At 45.8% G+C, this 23,581-nt stretch overlaps 1 protein-coding gene across 1 annotated transcript in view; it reads left to right on the forward strand.

Moving 5' to 3' along the window:
• The first annotated feature begins 1,368 nt into the window (after positions 1-1,368).
• TMC3 (transmembrane channel like 3) overlaps positions 1,369-23,581 on the forward strand; it is a 627,915-nt gene continuing 605,702 nt past the window's right edge. The window contains exons 1-2 of the mRNA XM_069222582.1: positions 1,369-1,657; positions 13,823-13,975. Coding sequence (XP_069078683.1) covers positions 1,545-1,657; positions 13,823-13,975 — 266 coding nt within the window. The 5' untranslated portion in view covers positions 1,369-1,544. The remainder of the gene's footprint in view (positions 1,658-13,822; positions 13,976-23,581) is intronic.

Here is a 23,581-nt window from a genome sequence, read left to right on the forward strand (position 1 = left end):
AAGGACCTGAAACAGTAGTAAATGTACTCCAGCTCAACATAGGAGTAAGTCTAGCACCACAAGTGGCCAACCACTGATCTTGCAACACTATTCCATAGAGAAAAATTGAGTCATCAATAAATATAGAAAGATATTGGAAAATAAAAGAACTTTTTATTTCATTTTAAGATCCAATAATTTTGCAAACTTTTAAGTAAATCCTGTTGAATGTTATTACCCTATATTTTTTAAATTCTAATATCTATAAACTTGATCCTACTGAACTTTATAAAAAAAATACATACTTGCAACACACATGATAATGGGAGGAGTTAAAAACTGCTTTCAGCTCACTACAGCTTTGAATGATTTACGCGGATTACACATGGATGTGCAATTCTCAATATAATTTTCCTGATTAGTGCAGGCCTATAAACTGCAGTTGTTTAATAACTGGTTTGTTCTGATCATTAGCTGATTTTCGGCTTCGCACTGGTTGGCTCCCAATAGTTATTATTATCTTACACTTATCATTTGGTGCTATTTTGGGTGTACTTCGGATTGGACCCCATTAGTGATGGTTGTTTAATATGAAGAACTCCAAAGGAACCACTGTTTGCAACAAAATTGGATATCAAGGCTCATGGGGAATACTGAGTGGCCCCATATTGTTTTATGAATGCTAACTGTTACAAACCCACACACCACTACCTAGGAGACTGTGCCCTCTAAAATGGTAAGTAATTAGGTCCTTACTATAAGTGTGCGGGACAATTCATAGGAGCTATTTATCACGCAAGATACATTCTGAACCCTGTGTTGTTAGATTTTATCAGATGCAATAAATACCAAACACCTGGCACGGGCACTTGTAATCAGTGCCTAAGTAATCTATTATAGGTCAATATTGCTGTCACAGAAAAACCCTACACTCACACAATCATATAACCAGTTTAGGGGCAGCATTTGTAGGCCTCAGAGTAAAAGGTGTGAATTATTTGTGCTGAATGGGGATATAGAATGTGAAAGGTAACAAACAGATCACAGACTGGAACGTGCGAGATTTGCTACCAAGTAATTACTCGAAATCAAGCGAAATGCAAATGCACACGTGACTATATGTGTGCAGAAAAATCCCCTTTCTATTACAAAAAATACTTATAAGAAGCCGTCCCTCTGCCTCTTCTTTTGCAGTAGCTGCAATTGAGTGTCCCAGCTTTCAGCGACCGATTAAAGCGCTAAGAATCATACTTGAGACTTTGTTCTCGAGTTTCCACTCCAGTTGTTTTCATAATAGCGCGTGACCTGTCTATGTATCATTTAGACACGGTTCACCCACACTGGTCTGAGTGAGGGGTTTCTGCACTCCGTGATACAGTAGGTGACATCACTGGAGCAGGAGGCGGCGCGTTGCAGCTAGGTCCTGCTGCTGCTTCTCTCCTCGCCTCACTCACCCTTGTCCTTTCAGAGGGAGCTGTCGGGTTTCCATCCATGGGACACGCAGCCGCGGACTGCTGATACCGTGTGTGTCCAGCGTGCTTCGGAAGACCTAAAGCCTCGCCAACATGGCAGCAAGAAGCGGGTCCGGAGCCCTAAGACCCCCCAAGTCTGCAAAACGGTACAAAAGTGTGAAGAGACACGCCAGCATCTACACGTCCTACCAGGAGCCTCCTCACAGGTGAGATTCCGCGCACCTTCTCCTACACATTACCACCTCGCTCGGCTTCATCATCGTGACATTCCTTACTCCACAATATGAGTACTCCATGAAAGAAGGACGGTGACGCAGAAGCTTTGGAGTCGGGCTAATGAATTGCTCAAGACATGCGGAGAAGTCTGTGGAACGCGCTCGCGAGTTTACCACAGCCCAGCAATGGTCTCGCGGGTTACCGATTAAAGTTATTAGCGTTCGTATAGTTCATCGGTAATCGTAAACAAAGCGACTAGTAAACCTTTTAAACAACTGCCAGAGAGAAAGATGCGGGACAAATGGGGCAGGTGACGGTTTGAACAAAAGGAAATTAGTTTTGAGTTGTATAGCATTTTGTTTGACTAGTGATGGGTGAGGGTCATTCTCTAAGATTTATAGCAGCGCGCAAAATAAAGCAAGCTGATTTTCCACTGTTTTCTGATTTTCCACAAGAAAGGAAACAGATAGTCACCGCTTTCTAGATCTAAAAGAAAAGAAGGGGCGGTGCAAAACAATACGTTCTTTTTTTGATGATACAACCAGGAAAATTGTGACAATTGTATTTGCTGATTTTTCAAATATTTCCTATCCAGACTTTGTTAAACACTATACTTTTTTCAATAGTCTCTTAATCTGTTTCTCCAGTTTTTCTGTTGCATGGAATCTATCTATGACTGGATTCTGTCCGCATCCTTTTGTATTACGCGAATAGCCCAACGTTCTCAAACGGATATATTATTACCATTTTCGCCAGCGAAAGGTTTGCCAGTATGGGTCCAGGTTAGTGCAGTATAACACAGGAAACTTCGAATTATTAACCGCGTTATTGTGAATATGGTGACACTTCCAGAAGAGGATAAAGCGAAACAATTGCACACGCAGAGCATGCTGAGAATTAAAGACTAGAGCAGTTGTTCACATCGCATTTTGGAACCTTTCATTTGCAAAAAGTGTACACAGAAGGCCATTATAAATAAATGCACTGTAGAAATCGCGCTTTTTGAACAATGGGCTGTGTCACGTCACAGATCGAGCAGCTTTAAAACGATTTACTGCAATGCTGTACACAAACGCGCGCGTACACAGACACACACACACATAAATCATAGCAGCAACAATTACATAATCTGAACACGCTATAAACGATGTGGTGAACAATTCTACAAAATGAGCACATTTAGAACAATAGACTGCTAGAAGTTATATCCTCCCAAAGCACTTATAGAGTGAAGGACCACAGCAAAAGAACACTTCCAGAACGACAGACTTGCGCAGGTTTTCACACAGGGCACTTTGGGACGACAAACTGCAACACTTGAGCACAAATTTAGAAGAATGGGCTGCAACTCGACACACGCGTAAAACTTGGGACTGCAGCAATTGTACACACAGGTTCTTTAAACGAACATGGTCAGCAACGCGGCGCATTGAGAAATAAGTACCCGGGCATTCGTAACACACTGGGCAGCAGCACTTGCACTTACGGCAATAGCAGCACTAGCACACACACGGTACTTTAATAAATATGTATAGGTGTACAAGTACACGCCGCGTTAAAAACCAAGGACGATAGCACTTGTACACACACAGGGCACTTTAAAAGACAATGGGCGGCAGTACTCGAACTCGCGGTGCATTCAGAACTAAGGACAGCAGCACTTGTGCACACGGCGCTTTAAATGAATATGGGCAGCAGTGTTTGAACACACGGAGCATTGAGAACTAAGGACACCAGTACTTGTGCACACAAGGCTTTTAAAATGAATTGGGACAGCGGTGCTTGAACACGCGGAGCACTGAGAACTAAGGACAGCAGCGCTTGTGCACTCAAGGCATTTAAAATGACTATGGACAGCAGTGCTTGAACACATAGAGCACTGACAATTAAGGACAACAGCACTTCGTACACAAGGCACACTTTACATAGTTTCAGCTGCACGAGTATACAGGGTGTACCGAAGACTCAGCGCAGCAGCATTTGTAGACAGGAGGCATTGTTTGCACTCAAATGGCCTACAGCCAGTGCTTTAAATGGTCTGGTACTGTCCGGTACTGAGCACTTTTTTATTTTGAGAGGTAGAGTACCTACACTTCTCCAGATAAACGTAATACTTTTAATTGGAGAGTACCCGCACTTCACAGAAACAAGCAAGTACTCTGGTACAGAGTCCCTGCACTTATATTGTTCCATTTCAAGCACTGCCTTCAGCACTTGTCTGTGCCACGTATTTACAAGTAAGGGCCTCTGTGGCACATTAGTAAGAAAGGGTGGCAGCACTTGCATACAGGGCATCCACAGAAGGACAATCGGCAACAACTTAACCAACGTGAACGCTGTAGGCTCAACACTGTATGATCACCCAGACCCTAATCACTAGCAGACTAGAATATGGAAACATCATGTAAACAGGGATTACCAAACAGCTCAGAAGGAGACTACATCCTGTCCAAAACCCAGAAGCCAGTCTAGTCCTCAACCTCCCAAATCACACCACACCTTAGAGAGACCTATACGCAAGCTCACATGCTTTACAAACCACACCATCATAGTTCTCCACAACACTGGCTCGGCCTATCTGAACAGCTGGGTCACTTCCACACATCTTCTAGACACCTCTGCTCTGCTGGTGTCATGCTAGCATACCAAGTGCATACACAAAAGAAAAGCAGGGGGCCACGCCTTCTTATTCCTGCCCCCTAAAGTCTGGACTACCTCTCACAATTCATAAGGGTCTCCACTCCTCGACTTTTGGAAGAAGCTGAAGACTTGGCTTTTTGAGTAGGCCACCAAGGCTGGCTTCACAAACCTTCTACGGAGGTGATTAGTTCACTATAAAAATCAAGAAAACAACAGAAAATAAAGATAACATAACATAGGACTTTCAACAGCAGAATATTACAAGCTGTCTCTTTTAGAACTATGTACTGCAGTATTTACACACTCAGGACTTTAAAGACAAGATGTTAACAGGAAACTTTCTGTTCTGTGTACGGGAACAATTGTTCTTATTGGGCATGTTACCAGCCACGGGTCTGTGGGCAGGGGCGTAGCTTTCACTGGTGTAACAGGTACAGTGGCACCACGGTCATCAGTCCTGAGAACCACAATGACCCCAGATTACGACTGTATTTTAGTACTTAAATAGTAATCAGAGGCCCATTTCAGTTTCTTGCACTGGGGAACACACAGGACCCTTGCTATACCAGTTTCTGTGGGCAGAGAATAAGCAGCCAATGCAGTACCTCTAAGGGGGTGCAGCAGCAAAGCCTTGCGCTATTCTCTGTCTGGTCTCATTGCACCGAAATAGTGTTACTTCCATAGGAGACCTGCCCTTGCCACTTCTACCACTCTGCATCTCACTTTGTGTGAGTTGAAGGAACAGGAGACTGGTGGAGGGAGGCCTAGGCTGGGCAGAGTGAAGGAGGTGAAGCTAAGAGGAGTTAAATCAGACTGCAGAACTAGAGGGGCAGCAAAGGAGAAAGAGAAATAGCAACACAGGGCAGGAGATGGAGAAAAAGAGAGAGGTGTAGAGAGAGGGACAGACCTTAAACGAGAGAGAAGGACAGGCAGACAAAATGAGAAAAAACAGATAGAAAGAGAGACAGACAGTAAAGAGAGAGACAGAAGCAAAAAGAGGTGAAAACTGAAGAGAGGCAGACAGAGAGTTTAATAGTTTGCAGGAAATTTGAGTGCAGGATGGGGAGAAAGAGGGGCGAATTAGTACGTAGAGAGGAACAGAGCAGGGGACCCCGTCTCTATAATCCCTGTGTGGAGTGATAGTCCACATTCAGGGGCTCTGGCACCACAGAGAGCATCGATTACTAATGTAGTGTTAGACCTGACAGCCAGCCTTAGGGTAGTCACCCCTAACTTTTTGCCTGCCTCCCTCCACTTTGTGGATACTGTTTTTGCTGGTTTTTAGACTCTGCGCACTTTACCACTGCTAACCAGTGCTAAAGTGCATATGCTCTCTCTCTGTAAACATGGTAACTTTGGATCATACCTGATTGAACTATTTAATCTACTTATAAGTCCCCAGTAAATGTGCACTCCAGGTGCCTAGGGCCTATAGATTAAATGCTACTAGTGGACCTGCAGCACGGATTGTGCCACCCACTTAAGTAGCCCCTTTTCCTTGTCTCAGGCCTACCATTGCTAGGCCTGTGTGGGCAGTTTCACTGCCACCTCGACTTGGCATTTAAAAGTACCTGCCAAGCATAGAGCTCCCCTTTTTCTACATTTAAGTCACCCTTAATGTGTGCCCTGGGTATCCCCTAGAGCAGGGTGCTGTGTAGGTAAAAGGCAGGACATGTACCTGTGTAGTTATATGTCCTGGTAGTGTAAAAAACCCTCAATTCGTTTTTGCACTGCTGTGAGACCTGCTCCCTTCATAGGCTAACATTGGGGCTGCCCTCATACACTATTGAAGTGGCAGCTGCTGATCTGAAAGGAGCAGGGAGGTCATATTTAGTATGGCCAGAATGGTAATACAAAATCCTACTGACTGGTGAAGTCGGATTTAATATTACTATTCTAGAAATGCCACTTTTAGAAAGTGAGCATTTCTTTGCACTTAAATCCTTCTGTGCCTTACAATCCACGTCTGACTAGGTTTAGTTGACAGCTCCTTGTGCATTCACTCAGACACACCCCAAACACAGGGTACTCAGCCTCACTTGCATACATCTGCATTTTGAATGGGTCTTCCTGGGCTGGGAGGGTGGAGGGCCTACCCTCACACAAAGGACTGCCACACCCCCTACTGGGACCCTGGCAGACAGGATTGAACTGAAAGGGGACCTGGTGCACTTCTTAGCCACTCTTTGAAGTCTCCCCCACTTCAAAGGCACATTTGGGTATAAAACAGGGCCTCTGCCCTACCTAATCAGACACTTGCTGGAGAAGAAACCGGAACCAGAAACTACATCCTGCCAAGAAGAACTGCCTGGCTGCTCAAAGGACTCACCTGTCTGCTTTCTACAAAGGACTGCTGTCTTGCTGTTGCCCTGCTGCCTTGCTGAACTCTTGTCTGGCTGTGAAAGTGCTCTCCAAGGGCTTGGATAGAGCTTGCCTCCTGTTCCTTGAAGTCTCAGGACCAAAAAGACTTCTTCCTTTCACTTGGACGCTCCGTGCGCCGAAAATTTCGACGCACAGCTTGTTTCGCGGCGAGAAAAACGCCGCACACCGACGCTGATCGACGCGACGCCCTCGGGACGATCGAGACTTCGACGCACAACCTCGCAAGGACAAAGCCGCCCGACTTTCCAGGAGAAATCGACGCGACGCCTACCGTGAGTGCTAAACTTTGACGCACGGCCTCACAAGGACAACGCCGCCCGACTTCCAAGGAGAAATCGACGCGACGCCTGCCGTGAGACCAAACTTTCGACGCACGGCCTCGCAAGGACAACGCCGCCCGACTTCCAAGGAGAAATCGACGCGACGCCTACCGTGAGATCGAAACTTCGACGCGCAGCCCCGCAGAACGACGCGCAGCCGGAAAACAAGCAGGAGAATCCACGCACAGACCCGGGACATCTGGTAATCCCCGCGATCCACAAAAAGAGACTGTCTGCGCGCCGGAAAAACGACGCCCGACTTCCCCGCGTGGAAAAGAACGACGCAAGTCTTTGTGTGCTGAGGAGAAATCGACGCACACACCCTTTTTCCACGCATCCCTTTTCCTGTGGCCCTCTGAGGAGATTTTCCACCAGAAACCAGGTACTTTGTGCTTGAAAGACACTGTATTGCATTCTAAAGACTTAAGACACTTTATATCACTTTCCTGTGATAGTTCTACAATTTTCCATTGCATCTCTATTCTTTTTGACCTACAATTATCCTGATAAATATTATATATTTTTCTAAACACTGTGTGGTGTATTTTTGTAGTGTTATATGGTGGTATTGTATGACTTATTGCACAAATACTTTACACATTGCCTTCTAAGTTAAGCCTGACTGCTCGTGCCAAGCTACCAGAGGGTGGGCACAGGATAATCTTGGATAGTGTGTGACTTACCCTGACTAGAGTGAGGGCTTTTGCTTGGACAGAGGGTAACCTGACTGCCAACCAAAAACCCCATTTCTAACATTGGTGGCAGCGGTGGGATGCTCTGCGTGACACAGGAGCCAGTATGACTACTATCAAGAGTCAGCTGGTGTCAGCAGAGCAGATAGTACCTAATGCATTCAACCAGGTCAGAGTCGCTGACAATCGCGAGAGTCACCTACCGGTGGCTCTGGTTCCCTTTGAGTGGGGGGGGGTCTCTGGTACTCTGAAAGTAGCTGTGAGTCCTGCCATGCCTGTAGATTGTCTGTTAGGCAATGACCTTGAGCACACTGCCTGGAAAGAAGTAGAGCTCAGGTCTCACCTGGAGATGTTAGGGTTACCTGAGTGGGTCTGCATGACCACACGGTCCATGGCTGACCGAGAGGGCAGTCAAGGGCATCTGGAGCCTGGAACGATGGCCCAGAGAGCTGCCAGGAGGAGGGACCAGGTGTGCGGGAAACCGCCCCCCGCTGTTCCCACAGTGGCTGACGGGGCTCCTGAGGAGGAGGCTTCCGAGCCAACTGGGGAAGACATCGCCGCCCTAGGTGACTTACCTGAGCTTGCTGGCTGGCAAGTTGAGGGTGGACCCACCAGGGAGGAATTCTGCAAGGCGCAGAAAGAATGTCCCACTCTAGAAGGTTTGAGGAAACAAGCCTCAAACCAGGCAGCCGGCGACGCCTCTGCCGATCACCACCTATATTGGGAGAATGATCTCCTCTACAGTGAGCCTAAGGTTCCGGGCTTTGGGGCAGCACGTATGCTGGTGGTCCCCCAATGTTACCGAACCTTCCTACTTGGTCTGGCTCACGACATTCCCCTGGCAGGACATTTGGGGCAGGGCAAGACCTTTAACAGGCTTGTCACCCACTTTTATTGGCCCAAAATGAGGACACACTCAGACAAATTCTGCAGATCCTGTCCTACCTGCCAGGCCAGTGGTAAAGCAGGAAAAAGGATTAAAACCCCCCTGATTCCACTTCCTGTCGTTGGCACCCCCTTTGAAAGGGTGGGCATCGACATTGTTGGTCCCTTGGACCCCAAAACTGCCTTAGGCAACATGTTCATCCTGGTTTTGGTGGACCATGCCACCCGTTACCCAGAGGCAATCCCTCTAAGGACAGTAACTGCACCGGTGGTGGCCAGAACCCTGATGGGGATATTTACCCGTGTGGGATTCCCCAAGGAAATAGTGTCTGATAGAGGCACTAACTTCATGTCTGCATACATGAAGTCTCTGTGGGATGCGTGTGGGGTAACTTACAAGTTCACCACACCCTATCACCCCCAGACGAACGGTCTTGTGGAGAGATTCAACAAGACCCTGAAAGGCATGATTGGTGGCCTTCCTGAGGCCATGAGGCGTAAGTGGGACGTCCTCTTACCATGCCTTCTCTTTGCTTACAGAGGGGTCCCCCAGAGAGGGGTAGGGTTCAGTCCCTTTGAACTTCTCTATGGGTACCCTGTCAGGGGACCCTTAAGCATTGTCCAGGAGGGATTGGAGAAAGCTCCAAAGACACCCCCTCAGGATGTGGTCAGCTATATGTTGGCCCTCCGCAACCAGATGACCCGCTTCTGGAAAGAAGCCCAAGATAACCTTGAGGCCAGTCAAGAGGTGATGAAACAATGGTATGACCAGAAGGCCACCCTGGTAGAGTTTCAACCTGGAGACAAAGTGTGGGTAATGGAGCCAGTAGAGCCCAGAGCTCTCCAGGACCGCTGGTCTGGCCCATTTGAAATAAAGGAGCGGAAATGGGAGGCCACTTACCTAGTGGACCTCAAAACCCCTAGGAATCCCCTAAGGGTGCTCCATGTGAACCGACTAAAAGCTCATTGTGAGAGGTCGGAGATCAACATGCTTCTGGTCACAGATGAAGGAACGGAAGAGGAGAGTGAACCTCTCCCCGACCTCCTCTCTGCCCAAGAAGGTGATGGGTCAGTAAGCGGGGTCATTCTGTCTGACTCCCTGACTCTAAATCAGAAAGGAGACTGTTATGAGCTGTTGGAGCAGTTCTCCCCCCTGTTCTCCCTTTCTCCTGGGCTGACCCACCTCTGTGTTCATGATATTGACACCGGTGACAGTCTCCCTGTGAAAAACAAAATTTACAGGTTGTCGGATAAGGTGAAGGCCAGCATCAAGGAGGAGGTCTCCAAGATGTTGACTCTAGGGGTCATTGAGAAATCCAGTAGTCCCTGGGCCAGCCCAGTGGTATTGGTCCCTAAGGCTACTACCCCAGGTGCGAAGCCAGAACTCCGGTTCTGTGTGGACTACCGGGGTCTCAACTCAGTCACACGGACTGATGCTCACCCCATCCCCCGAGCTGATGAGCTCGTGGACAGGCTAGGCGCTGCCAAGTTCCTGAGTACGTTTGATCTTACTTCAGGGTACTGGCAGATCGGCCTAACTGAGGGGGCCAAGGAAAGATCCGCATTTTCAACCCCGGATGGCCATTACCAGTTCCGGGTGATGCCGTTTGGGTTGAAAAATGCCCCCGCTACCTTCCAACGGTTGGTTAACGGGGTCCTAGCTGGCAAGGATGCCTTCTGTGCAGCCTACCTGGATGACATAGCTGTCTACAGTTCCAGCTGGGAGGAACACCTGCTTCACCTCAAGGAGGTGCTTCAGGCCCTGCAACAGGCAGGCCTGACCATCAAGGCCAGTAAGTGCCAGATTGGGCAGGGTTCCGTGGTGTACTTAGGACACCTAGTGGGTGGTGGCAAGGTGCAGCCACTCCAGGCCAAGATTGAAACTATCAAGGCCTGGCAACCACCCTGAACACAGACGGAGGTGAGAGCCTTTCTAGGCCTCACAGGATACTACCGCCGATTTGTCAAGGGCTATGGTACCATTGCAACACCCTTGACAGAACTCACTTCCAAGAAGCAACCTAGGTTGGTGAATTGGACAGAGGCTTGTCAGAAAGCCTTTGACGCCCTGAAGGAAGCCATGTGCACGGCCCCCGTGCTCAAGGCCCCTGACTACTCCCAGGAATTTATCGTGCAGACAGACGCTTCAGAGCATGGCATAGGGGCAGTTCTAGCACAGCTAAATGAGGAGGGCAGAGATCAACCGGTAGTCTTTATTAGCAGAAGACTATTACCACGGGAACAGAGGTGGAGTGCTATTGAAAGAGAAGCTTTTGCTGTGGTCTGGGCACTGAAGAAGCTGAGACCCTACCTGTTTGGGACTCACTTCCTAGTTCAGACAGACCACAGGCCCCTCAGATGGCTCATGCAGATGAGGGGTGAGAATCCAAAACTCTTGAGGTGGTCCATTTCCCTACAGGGGATGGACTTTACGGTGGAACATCGCCCAGGGGTTGACCACGCCAATGCTGATGGTCTCTCCAGGTACTTCCGCCTTAGCGATGAGAGCTCCCAAGAGGTCGGGTAGCTCTCCCCACTTTCAGCTGGGGGGGACACATGTTAGACCTGACAGCCTTAGGGTAGTCACCCCTAACTTTTTGCCTGCCTCCCTCCACTTTGTGGATACTGTTTTTGCTGGTTTTTAGACTCTGCGCACTTTACCACTGCTAACCAGTGCTAAAGTGCATATGCTCTCTCTCTGTAAACATGGTAACTTTGGATCATACCTGATTGAACTATTTAATCTACTTATAAGTCCCCAGTAAATGTGCACTCCAGGTGCCTAGGGCCTATAGATTAAATGCTACTAGTGGACCTGCAGCACGGATTGTGCCACCCACTTAAGTAGCCCCTTTTCCTTGTCTCAGGCCTACCATTGCTAGGCCTGTGTGGGCAGTTTCACTGCCACCTCGACTTGGCATTTAAAAGTACCTGCCAAGCATAGAGCTCCCCTTTTTCTACATTTAAGTCACCCTTAATGTGTGCCCTGGGTATCCCCTAGAGCAGGGTGCTGTGTAGGTAAAAGGCAGGACATGTACCTGTGTAGTTATATGTCCTGGTAGTGTAAAAAACCCTCAATTCGTTTTTGCACTGCTGTGAGACCTGCTCCCTTCATAGGCTAACATTGGGGCTGCCCTCATACACTATTGAAGTGGCAGCTGCTGATCTGAAAGGAGCAGGGAGGTCATATTTAGTATGGCCAGAATGGTAATACAAAATCCTACTGACTGGTGAAGTCGGATTTAATATAACTATTCTAGAAATGCCACTTTTTGAAAGTGAGCATTTCTTTGCACTTAAATCCTTCTGTGCCTTACAATCCACGTCTGACTAGGTTTAGTTGACAGCTCCTTGTGCATTCACTCAGACACACCCCAAACACAGGGTACTCAGCCTCACTTGCATACATCTGCATTTTGAATGGGTCTTCCTGGGCTGGGAGGGTGGAGGGCCTACCCTCACACAAAGGACTGCCACACCCCCTACTGGGACCCTGGCAGACAGGATTGAACTGAAAGGGGACCTGGTGCACTTCTTAGCCACTCTTTGAAGTCTCCCCCACTTCAAAGGCACATTTGGGTATAAAACAGGGCCTCTGCCCTACCTCATCAGACACTTGCTGGAGAAGAAACCGGAACCAGAAACTACATCCTGCCAAGAAGAACTGCCTGGCTGCTCAAAGGCCTCACCTGTCTGCTTTCTACAAAGGACTGCTGTCTTGCTGTTGCCCTGCTGCCTTGCTGAACTCTTGTCTGGCTGTGAAAGTGCTCTCCAAGGGCTTGGATAGAGCTTGCCTCCTGTTCCTTGAAGTCTCAGGACCAAAAAGACTTCTTCCTTTCACTTGGACGCTCCGTGCGCCGAAAATTTCGACGCACAGCTTGTTTCGCGGCGAGAAAAACGCCGCACACCGACGCTGATCGACGCGACGCCCTCGGGACGATCGAGACTTCGACGCACAACCTCGCAAGGACAAAGCCGCCCGACTTTCCAGGAGAAATCGACGCGACGCCTACCGTGAGTGCGAAACTTTGACGCACGGCCTCGCAAGGACAACGCCGCCCGACTTCCAAGGAGAAATCGACGCGACGCCTGCCGTGAGACCAAACTTTCGACGCACGGCCTCGCAAGGACAACGCCGCCCGACTTCCAAGGAGAAATCGACGCGACGCCTACCGTGAGATCGAAACTTCGACGCGCAGCCCCGCAGAACGACGCGCAGCTGGAAAACAAGCAGGAGAATCCACGCACAGACCCGGGACATCTGGTAATCCCCGCAATCCACAAAAAGAGACTGTCTGCGCGCCGGAAAAACGACGCCCGACTTCCCCGCGTGGAAAAGAACGACGCAAGTCTTTGTGTGCTGAGGAGAAATCGACGCACACACCCTTTTTCCACGCATCCCTTTTCCTGTGGCCCTCTGAGGAGATTTTCCACCAGAAACCAGGTACTTTGTGCTTGAAAGACACTGTATTGCATTCTAAAGACTTAAGACACTTTATATCACTTTCCTGTGATAGTTCTACAATTTTCCATTGCATCTCTATTCTTTTTGACCTACAATTATCCTGATAAATATTATATATTTTTCTAAACACTGTGTGGTGTATTTTTGTGGTGTTATATGGGGGTATTGTATGACTTATTGCACAAATACTTTACACATTGCCTTCTAAGTTAAGCCTGACTGCTCGTGCCAAGCTACCAGAGGGTGGGCACAGGATAATCTTGGATAGTGTGTGACTTACCCTGACTAGAGTGAGGGCTTTTGCTTGGACAGAGGGTAACCTGACTGCCAACCAAAAACCCCATTTCTAACATGTAGGGTATGTCAGCAGTACTGGGATTGGTGATCGAAGAGCTGATTGCTCGAACACCCATCCAATACTGCAAAACATTACTCGATCGCCAATTTATGCTTTTTTTCCCGAGGCGCTGAAGTCTCTTACTGCAACCACAGACTGCGATAAGAAGCCTAACACAGGAAATAGCAGCCAGTGTCTTTAGAAACACCCAGTCACCGAATGAGGCACATCAGCCTACTCAACAAACCAAGATGATGTGCTTTTAGTCTGTGTAGGCCTAATGGTTGTCTGGAGAGGTCGCCTTGTGATAAACGTCATGTTAGGATTGGCACCTGCCCACATCACTGGATTGTGTTCAATACACTTACAGGACCTTTCACTGACACCTTTCTCTCCACTTTTTTGTGTATTTATTTGACACCGGTGAACTGCAGTAATTCAGATGAAGAGGATGGCAACAATGGAGATGGGAAAGATGATGGGAATGATCCGGAAACAATTTTCCAGAATATTCAGTTTCAGAAGGAGCTGGTGTCAAATATCCGCTGCCGACCCTGGCCAATGAGGCAGAAGCTGAAGGCTCTCAGGTAGGCCACATATAGCTCAGCGCAGTTTGCATTTTATGCGCAAATGGCATCCTCATAATTTTAACTGTAAAATATCCCCTCTAAACTATATTTCTAATGACACCGAGCCAGTGAAGTAACCATGTCCTATGTTCCCAAAAAGTGTTTCTTTTAACTTTCTTTCTGTCTATACATCCAATTATCTGTTCACATTTTTTTCTTTCATAGTTTCACCCTTGCATTCTTGATCCTTTCACAAATCTATACTTTCAACTTTCCTTCTACCCATGCATTCTCCAATACTTTCGACCTTCCATCATTTCACACTTTCTTCTTTCTTTTCACCCTTCATTTTATCCCTACTCCCTTTCATTGTTCTTCGTGCTCAACTGTCTATTAGCCGCCCTTCCTTGAACTTTTCCTTCCATTGTTTCACATTTAGTTGCAGATGTAGCAAAGGGTTTTACCCATTCTGTGTCTATGGGAAAATTCGTTGGTACATATGGCCCTTAATTCCTTTCGTCTGTCCTTCATTTCTTACTACCTTCTCCTTTCATCCAAACAATTCTCTTTCCTTTCTCCCCTTTCTCCCCAGCTGGCTCTTTCTGTTTCATCCTCCCTCTGTCCCTTTTCCCTCTTTTCTCTTTCTCTGTCCCCTTCACTGTACTCATTACGAAGCTCTGCCCAGATCACTCAGTTTTCTCACAATTCTCCCTCAAGTGTTATGTTTGAACTTCTGTCTGGAAATGCAAACAGTCACACTCCAGAAAGAACTAATCAACGTTTCAGCGAGAATCCGTTTACCAGAGAATCATACCTTGTGGCACCCCACTTTGGCTGCTGCAGAGGGGGGAGGGAGGGTCACAACTCCACAGCCCTGCTCAGTCAAATTTCCTTCCTACAGATGTCTCTCCTTGATTGGTCAAGCGACAACAACTTAAGGTTAACAGTCACTGACTTTGCACAGTCACATTTTCTAAGGTGTCCTAGACTGAACGTTCGACAAAAACCTACGAACTACTCCATGAAGGATACATACTAATTTCCAATATGCCTGAAACGGATGCCCTCACCGGGTGTTACAGTGATTGAAGTGAAAAGGCTAGGTTACAGAACATATAGACATTTTTACTTTCTGCAACGACCTTGAACTATGATCTGGTATTATGGGGGTCATTATGACCCCGGCAGTCAGTGTTAATGTGGCAGTAGTACCGTCAACAGGCTGGTGGTACATAGAGCCACATTATGGCATTGGAGGGTTGGCTACAGATGTTAGCCGCGACAACAGTCTTTTGGCGACCGTCCCGGCAGCGGTAGGCAGCACTTACCGCCATTGTCTTAATTAGGGCCTATGTTTGTTATTTAATTTGTTTGACTTTAGGGTCTGTACCATCCAAAGGGTAGTGTATGTTTAAATATAGTTGTAACTGTACAGGCATCACTAACAATACAGACATTACCCTGTATTTGTGAGCTGGAAAAGGATTATTCTCACCCCACCGCCTTTACAAGTTCTTTTGAAGTAAGTAAAACCTTGACCTCTGTTAAATGGGGCTGCTTAGAACCACTCTTCCAGCATATCCATTCAAGTATAGTTCTCTATGTCCTAAAGATGATGTAGCTTTTTTGTATACATCCCCGTCTTCCAAGCAATATCAGGGCATTGTGGCAGATATCCTTGGGTAAATTAGGTATGATGAATGGAATTTACCAGTCATAAATCAGTACATCGACACTGAAATAAAGGTTAATTGAACAACTGCGTAGCTCCTGTAAGGATCCCATGCAAAGAGAAAATATTTTTTATCTAAAAGATTCTGATTTCCATACCTCGCAACACAAAATAATCCTGCATGCCTCTGGTAAGGGCACAGAGCCTGTTGAGTTAGTGCCCCAGAATTCTGCTACATCGCAGCTTTGCTGACACCAAACTGTAGATTTCCAGATGTATCAAACTCTTTCACTGTTACCCACTAAAAACACTTCCATAAGTATTTCAATATATTTAGGGAAGTGCAAACTGAAGAAAGAGGATGATGCATATTACATTATATTGTAATATGTTGTAACTTTCTTCAATGCATCCTACATTGGTTGTACTCATCATTAGCACATTGTCTTTGGCAAACTTTTCCTATTGTGTTTAGCCCTAGCTAGACTTCCTCATATCCATATTGGGATGCCTACAATTCCGAGGCATGCTCTACATTATGTGACCAGTAAGAATATCACTATCATTTGCTGCTTCATTCTGTGACTTTACTATGTTCCCTGGCTTAGGCCATCTTTGTTACGGGAAACAGACAATTCTTGTTGTGGTGTCCTACCTTTTTCCTGCATCTATGTGGTGTCAGCTAGCGTCCTAATTTCCTAAAACGTTTTGTCATGTGATGAAACTTTACATGTATAGCTTGTTGCCTCCCACTAGCTGACCTCTGAGATCTGCGACATAGCTGTATGGTAGGTCTGGTAAATTAGTCACTTTGGACAATCTATTAGTGTTAGTATTATTCCAAAACTGGATCAGTTCATCACTGGGCCTCATTATGAGGCTGGCAGTCACAAGACTGCCAGCCTTGAGGTGGCAGTCAGCTGTGGGGGTCAGACAACCACATTACATCTTTGGCGGGTAGACCGCCCAGTAGACTGCCATCCCAGCAGGATCCATGATCCCGGTGGGGAGATGGCAGTCCTGGTTGTAATCAGCCAGGGCGGCGCTGTACTCAGCGCGACTCTGCTGATTACAACCTTGTTGTCCACCAGCCTTTTCATGGGAGTTTCCCCACAATGAAAAGGCTGGCGGGGAACAAGTGCAAGGGCCTACCTGCCCAGCACCATCAGAATGTGCACTGAACCCGCCAGTCAGATTGGTGGGAACGCTCTATTTCAAGGTTTTTGTCGGTCAGCCAGGCCAGGCCAGTGGAAACCTTGTAATAGGCAGGGGGAGGACGCCACCTCCATGGAAGTGGCATCCTCCCTGCAAGTTTGGCGGTCCCGTGCTGGGACCACCAAGCTCGTAATGAGCCCCTCTGCCTCCATCAGCACCAATCCCAAAATTCTGGGCATGTACAGTTATAAACCACTTATATACTTTAACTTTGCAAAAAGTTCTCTATTCAACCAGTTTTTGAACCAGGTTGTCATAGAAAACAGCTTTCAGCTGCCGCATTTTGATGGGTACTTTTTCTAATGGATCGAGGATTGGAGAGTTTGCATTGCTCAGTAGCATGCATTAGAGAGTTCTCAAGATGTTTTATGACTTTCTCAGATTGGTTGTGTACCAAAACATACAGTAGAAACCACAGCTAATTTACAATAAAAAAAAAATAGGAACACGAGCTGCCTATTTCCAATTTAGTAACTGTTTTCTTCCTCATCAGCACTTTCCACTTGGTTGTAAAATGTATTAATCAGGTGATACACATTTCACCCTGTGCAGTTTTATTGCTCAGTTTATTTAACTCTTTGTGGGAGTGTTCCTGTGTTCTTTTGCATTGCAATACACTGTTTTCTTTGCAGTCCTGGCCAAAGCCAAGACTACATAAATGCGACACGTAAATATAATAAGTTAAATTGTTTATTTTGAATCAATAAAAACATGTCTGTGCAATTTTCATTTAGTAGATGTAAAGATTGTGGTTAATAGGTTATTTCAATACTATTGAATAACGAAAGTAAAACGTGGAACAAAAATAAACCAAATGAAGCAGAAATGAGACATTACGTATCCAAAATAAAATTAAGATTTTTTTTCTGATTGTTACAGTCAAACAACAGGCAGTGCAGATTTGTGGCAATGCGGCAGGGTAGTAGCAAGGTAATGGGAATCAACCAAATGTGCCTCTTCTAAAATCACTATAATCCTGCAGACCTCTGGAATACAATGTGGCAACAGATTTGAGTTACTACCTGTTCTTATATAATCAGCAACACTGGTTCTGACCAGCCTTAAACAAGCCCAGGTCATGCTGGTGATGAAGAAGAGCCTTGATAATTAATTATCGATCAACGTCTGATAGCCATTCTCAAAATATCTGGACAGAGGGACAACTAACAATTTTACATGGATTCCATTGTAAGGCTTTAGCATTTACAGTTTTATGCGTGGAAGAGGATCTGAAATCGCACTGACAGATGTCCAGAGGTAGTTATTGGAGAGAATGAGCACGGACAAAGCAAAAAGTCTTACCCTATTGGACCTCTAAGACAACATATAAGAAAGGGAAGCGCCAGACTTTCATTGAGGATTGGACACATACACTGGGAAGAAGACTGTTTCTGCGGAAGGAAACGGGTGGGCGGTTTATGACCTGGGTTGCCAAACACATGACCTGCTAAAAAAGCAAAAGTTATATATTTATGAGGACATGTAATGACACCGGGGACGGAATACAGCTTTAGTGAAAGATACCTGTTTGAATGTATTTTATGAAGGAAGGGGCACATACACTGGCAGAAAATTAGCCATCATTTGGAAGGTCAACTACGTATTTAATTTTTGTTTTAGAGAAAATAGCATTTCACTATCGGAGCACTACTGAAAAAGCTTAATAAAGTGAGAGATTTGGAGACGAATGGGTTTGATTGTGGGGAATAGAGGAGACAGACTGAAGAAGATCTTTCCCGTTCTACAGACTGTGGCTGCAATAACATCAGTGACTCGAGGAAGATCTTTTGCAATAAGGTTGTGGGTGGTACTTCTGGAGCTACACCAGTCCCTTTTAAAGGAGTAGTAGTGCAGTGCAGCAGGGGCCTATAGAGGGCTGATGAGAAAGATATTCTTAGCATGTAAAATGGCATATACCAACACAAATGCCAACATCCCAATAAACAGAAGGCCCAGCTGCATGGCACAACAAGACACTAAAACAGCTGGATTAGAGAGGTTTGATAGTGCATGTCAAGCTGGGCGTAGTAAGATAGCTGGCCCAACCTACATGTGCACCTCAAGCTGAAGCAGCTACTCCTCAGTGCTGCCAATCAGCAGCAATGACGCACTGGTCCCGCCCCCACACTCCGTTCAGCAGAGAGCAAAAAAAAAAAATGGTAATAAAATCACTTTATTGGCATTTTATTTTTCACACTTTCTGCAACAGTGTGAGAGGGCGTGCTCTGCCGCGCCTGTGGAGGAACCGCTGCTGCATTCACAGCTCCGCAACAAAGATGACTCCACAGAAAACAGGGAAGTATTGATAGTGATTTGAAAGTGTATTTCAGAATGTAGTTCCTTATTTCAGAAAATAATTGGGTAAATTATGTATATCCAAAACCTGGTCCCTTATATGTTTGTTTTTATTTGTTTTTCAGGACTTGGGGAGTGAGTTCCCAAGTCCTGTAATGGCGGTCACAACATTTTTCTTCATGTTGCAGCTACCAATCACATTGCGATCTCACAGAACTCCTGTGGGGTCAACCAAACATGATAACTTTTTTTTCTTTGTTTTCCCTGGTACTCCAGTAGGAGTCGTGGAGCAACAAATATTGCTATTTTTGAAAACTTTATTTCTCTAAAATGGCTTAAGTGATTTACACCAAATCACAAAAAGCATGCTTCTTGGATAACTATCTCGCTTTCTGCCAAATTTGGTGTAATTCTGTTCAACTGCTTTTTCCTGCATCATTGTCTAATTTTCCCTAAGGAAATTGCATGGGGTAAAAGTGTTTTGAGACCGCCTTTTTCGCTGCCATCTCTTTGACAGATTGCCTTGAAACTTTTGAAGAAGGAATTGAGGTGGATGAAGTAGGTTTTTGGAAAATTTTGGGACGATACGTCATTACCGCCACTGTGTAATGTATGATAAAGATGGCCCTCCGGACAGGGCCCTGATCTCTACTCCAAACCAACAAAGCGTCAGGGCAGCTGTGCTGGAAGAGGGAACTAGGCCACAAGCTGACACACAGAGAATGGGAGAAGATCTACAATAGAGAGCGTAGATTTGCTTCTGACTCAGTATAAAATCTTGACCTATTGGCATAAGCTCCTAAAAAATGGAATGCAAAAACATCTGATGGCTGTTGGAGGGGTTGTGGCATGACAGCACTCTGGTGTACTTGCTTTGGCAGTGCCCAAAGCTAAAAAAGTAATGTGAAGAAGTTCTTAGTGAAATAGACAGTTATTGCAACAAAGGTTCCACAAGACTCGCCAGTAGTCCTACTAGGTCGAACATATCCCTTACAGAGAGAAAGCAACAAGTGATTGCTGTAGTTTTGGTGATCCAAAGTGTGTTCATTGTATGGGGAAAGTTTACTCCATCAACATTTCTTGCCTGGATAGCCCTCCTCTGGAGACATTAGCTATGGAAAAGATAACAATTTCAATTCAACATAACCTGTACTTATGCTGTGACCTGAGATCCTTTTATCAAAATTGTATCCCATGATTTTTGAAAACTCACATGCCTTTGGTATTGAAAAGCCATCCAACCTATCCCAAGGATCGCATCTCGTCTCTGTCCTACGAAGAGCATGCAGGCTTCGGAATAACTTTGGTGACTACTCAGGGCTACTTGCACTCTGTCCTAGACAATAGATTACAAACACTGCCCACTGATGAAACACCTGATGGGTGAGGGGAGGTCATTGGGGTGTTTACTACTTTATTGGTCTCAGATACAGTTTATCTTTGATTTGTTCTTCACCAGCTATTTGGATGTAGTTGATGGTATGTGTGAAGACCACAAAATAAAAAAATAGTTAACCCTAAACATCTCTGATCCAAGTACTATTGGTGTGTTCTTCAACAATGGCAAAAGTGAAAGCTGAGGCTGCAGGCACAGGGTGTGACAAAATGAATTATAAGAAAGAATACATTTAGCAGATATAGGGATGATGGCATCGATGGAAACGTAGGGGCTTAATTAACAAAAAAGTAATAAATAGGCACCAGTAGAGTTATGTTTCCATATGGGTGTAGATGTATGGCTTGTTTTGATTTAACAAGTTTTCCAGGTGTACACCTGGAAAGCTACCTTGTCAAGAGTCTCCAGGCATAGGCTTGACAGACTAATGTGACATTTTGCACTGGCATTTCTCCAGTGGAGTACTGTGGGCACAGTACAATTTCACATTGTGGAATGCCATTTCTGTTGTGCAATGGCATACATTTTTTTTTCTCCAAGTAGGTGATATTTGCGAAGCCTTTTCATCTATATCCCAGCGAAGCTGAGAATGATTCTACTTCTCAGGATTTACTCCATCTCTTGAGTGGATACAATCTCCAATCATTTCCTTAAAGGCAACGGATTACAAGGAAGTGTGTGATTATGCGTGTTCACAACTTTCAAGACTGAACATATCTGAAATGTCCCTTCCCAATTCTTCCATTAGATTAACTCCAAAATAATATTATCATGTTGTGAGCTAATAGTTCGGAGGATTAAACAGATTTTCAAAAGCTATGTCAATTCTAGTGATTACATTACACTTGTAAATTCAGGACATTGCTCCCATAAGTCCGATTTTCGAACCAAAATGACTTCCTGAATCAAGCCATAGGTAAGTAGTATAAGGGTATACCTTGCATCAAGCTTTTGACAGGTGCCACAGCCCGTGGTGACGTAGGCAGTGGCATGGGTGCCCCGACCTCGTACTGACGTAGGCCCTGACGTAGGTGTAGGTGTGTCACGTGGTTTGTGAGATCATGATGTCACGTGTTAACAATGTGCCAGGGTCCTAGCCCCTTGTGTCTAGGTCTATGGGCTGTGTAAAATGAGGGTCTTGGTGGTGTGCAGCCTGTTTCAGAGCTTAAGAGGACAGGTCTGGACATGCCAGACATTCAGGATCAAGTGGCTGCTTGGAGGACTCCTCACAGGGCAGAGCATTGGGAATGCAGGCCAAACCTCCTCACTGCTGGCTAATCCAAAAAGAGGGGTTGGCAAATGCTGCAAAAGCCATGACATGTGATTAGCACCATGTGTAACCCCAGCAGCGTATTAGATCCATCAAGGAGAGCATGTGACCGCTTTGTGTTGTAGAGGTATATGCCCTTTTTGAACCATAGAATACATATAAGGAGTCGGTTAGAGCATCTTGCCAAACCGTTAACCACTGTTGAAATATGTTGTCTAGGCAATATGAAGAGATACAATCCCCTCACCAGAAAAGCCACGGCCTCAGGAGCCCAGAACCCTATCAATAGATATTATCGGACCCTAGCACCTCTGTGATGGATAAGAATGCACAGCAGACTGCCCCTAAAGATGGTGGATCTGACGTTACTGGGTTTCAAGAGGAACTTTGCCAGCGGCTTGAAAAGCTAAGCCTAAAGAATTTGCCGCAACTGGCATCCCCGATCAAGGTTGATAGCAGTGATAGTGAAGCCTTGAAAGATGAATTAAGTGATTCAATCAATTTCAACAACACTGAAGATGATGAAGAAGGTGTAGCACCACCGAATTTTCTGATCTATAAAGACATGGGCTTTCAGGAGGACCCTAATCCAGAGACATTCGTGGTTCAGCCGACAAATGTAAAATCCGAAGCCGCTTATACACCAATGGACCTGTGCGACTCGCAAGATTTCAGAGCAGCCGCTGAGTGTAGAGAAAATGCTGAGGTTAGTAAAAACTCTATAGGCAATTATCGTGTATACCCCAATGTCATACTTTGAAATAATAGTATGTCTTTTGCTTTCTGTTTGACATGTAGAAACAACTGCAGAAAAAGATTCTCTAGAGGGGTCTACGCCATAGGTTAACAACGTAAATGTTTACTGCTTATGCTGTTCCAGACAGTCTGAAAGTATTACAAGCCAGAACAAAGAGCCGCATAAGAAATGTGTCAGCACTTACAATAGCACCGATTTTGAAAAGGAAACACCGGGCGTACCCTACGACGCCATATGGCATGTTAAAGGTTTTGCGGTGACCATTGTGAACACATGTGTAAACATAACTTTTATAACCTGCGTTATGGGTATAAAATTAATGAGCCACAGCAGGAGGCTCACCACTGTCTATACGAGTCATACACTGCAAGGATAATTCGACACATGTGTAGCCGGTTAGACCCACACAAGGTATGTAAGTTGTTAAGGGTGGTGTACGGATTGTCAGCTGTGAAGAAAGGTGTCCACGTCGATATGATTAAGGTCTTGGCAGCAGCGGTCAATGAGATCCGATACGCTGCTGAGCCCTGCTCAGAACTCGAATGTGTGCAGGGGCTGTGTACCTATTTTGACAAAAGCTTGATAGAAAGGGTCATAGAAAGACGAATGTGTGACATTTATTATAAAAATAGAAGAATGAGGTCTTTAGCCCCACGAAAGTTGTTTTAAAAAAAAAAAAACAGAGGTCGTGGATAGCAGACCATAACGGAGTTACTTAACGCTACATACTTACTCACTTTGAGGACGAGAATTAGAGTGTTGCGGTGCAAGATGTCTATGAGTTACACCCAGGCTACATCTGTATCGGGAGATTGATATATGTGCTTGTAAAGAGAGAATAGCTGAAATACACCCTGTGACTCTGCGTTATCTGAACATTACGGAACCTCTGGCTATGTTGCAGTGCGACAGCCCTGTGTGTATTGCCAAATGGTGTACCAACGCGTGGCTACCCGCAGTGGATAAATACTGAAGTTTGGCCCAAGACCGTGCGTGTGAGTTAAGACTTTCACCACTGA

This window comes from Pleurodeles waltl, chromosome 3_1, assembly GCF_031143425.1.
Source record: "Pleurodeles waltl isolate 20211129_DDA chromosome 3_1, aPleWal1.hap1.20221129, whole genome shotgun sequence".
NCBI lineage: Eukaryota > Metazoa > Chordata > Amphibia > Caudata > Salamandridae > Pleurodeles > Pleurodeles waltl.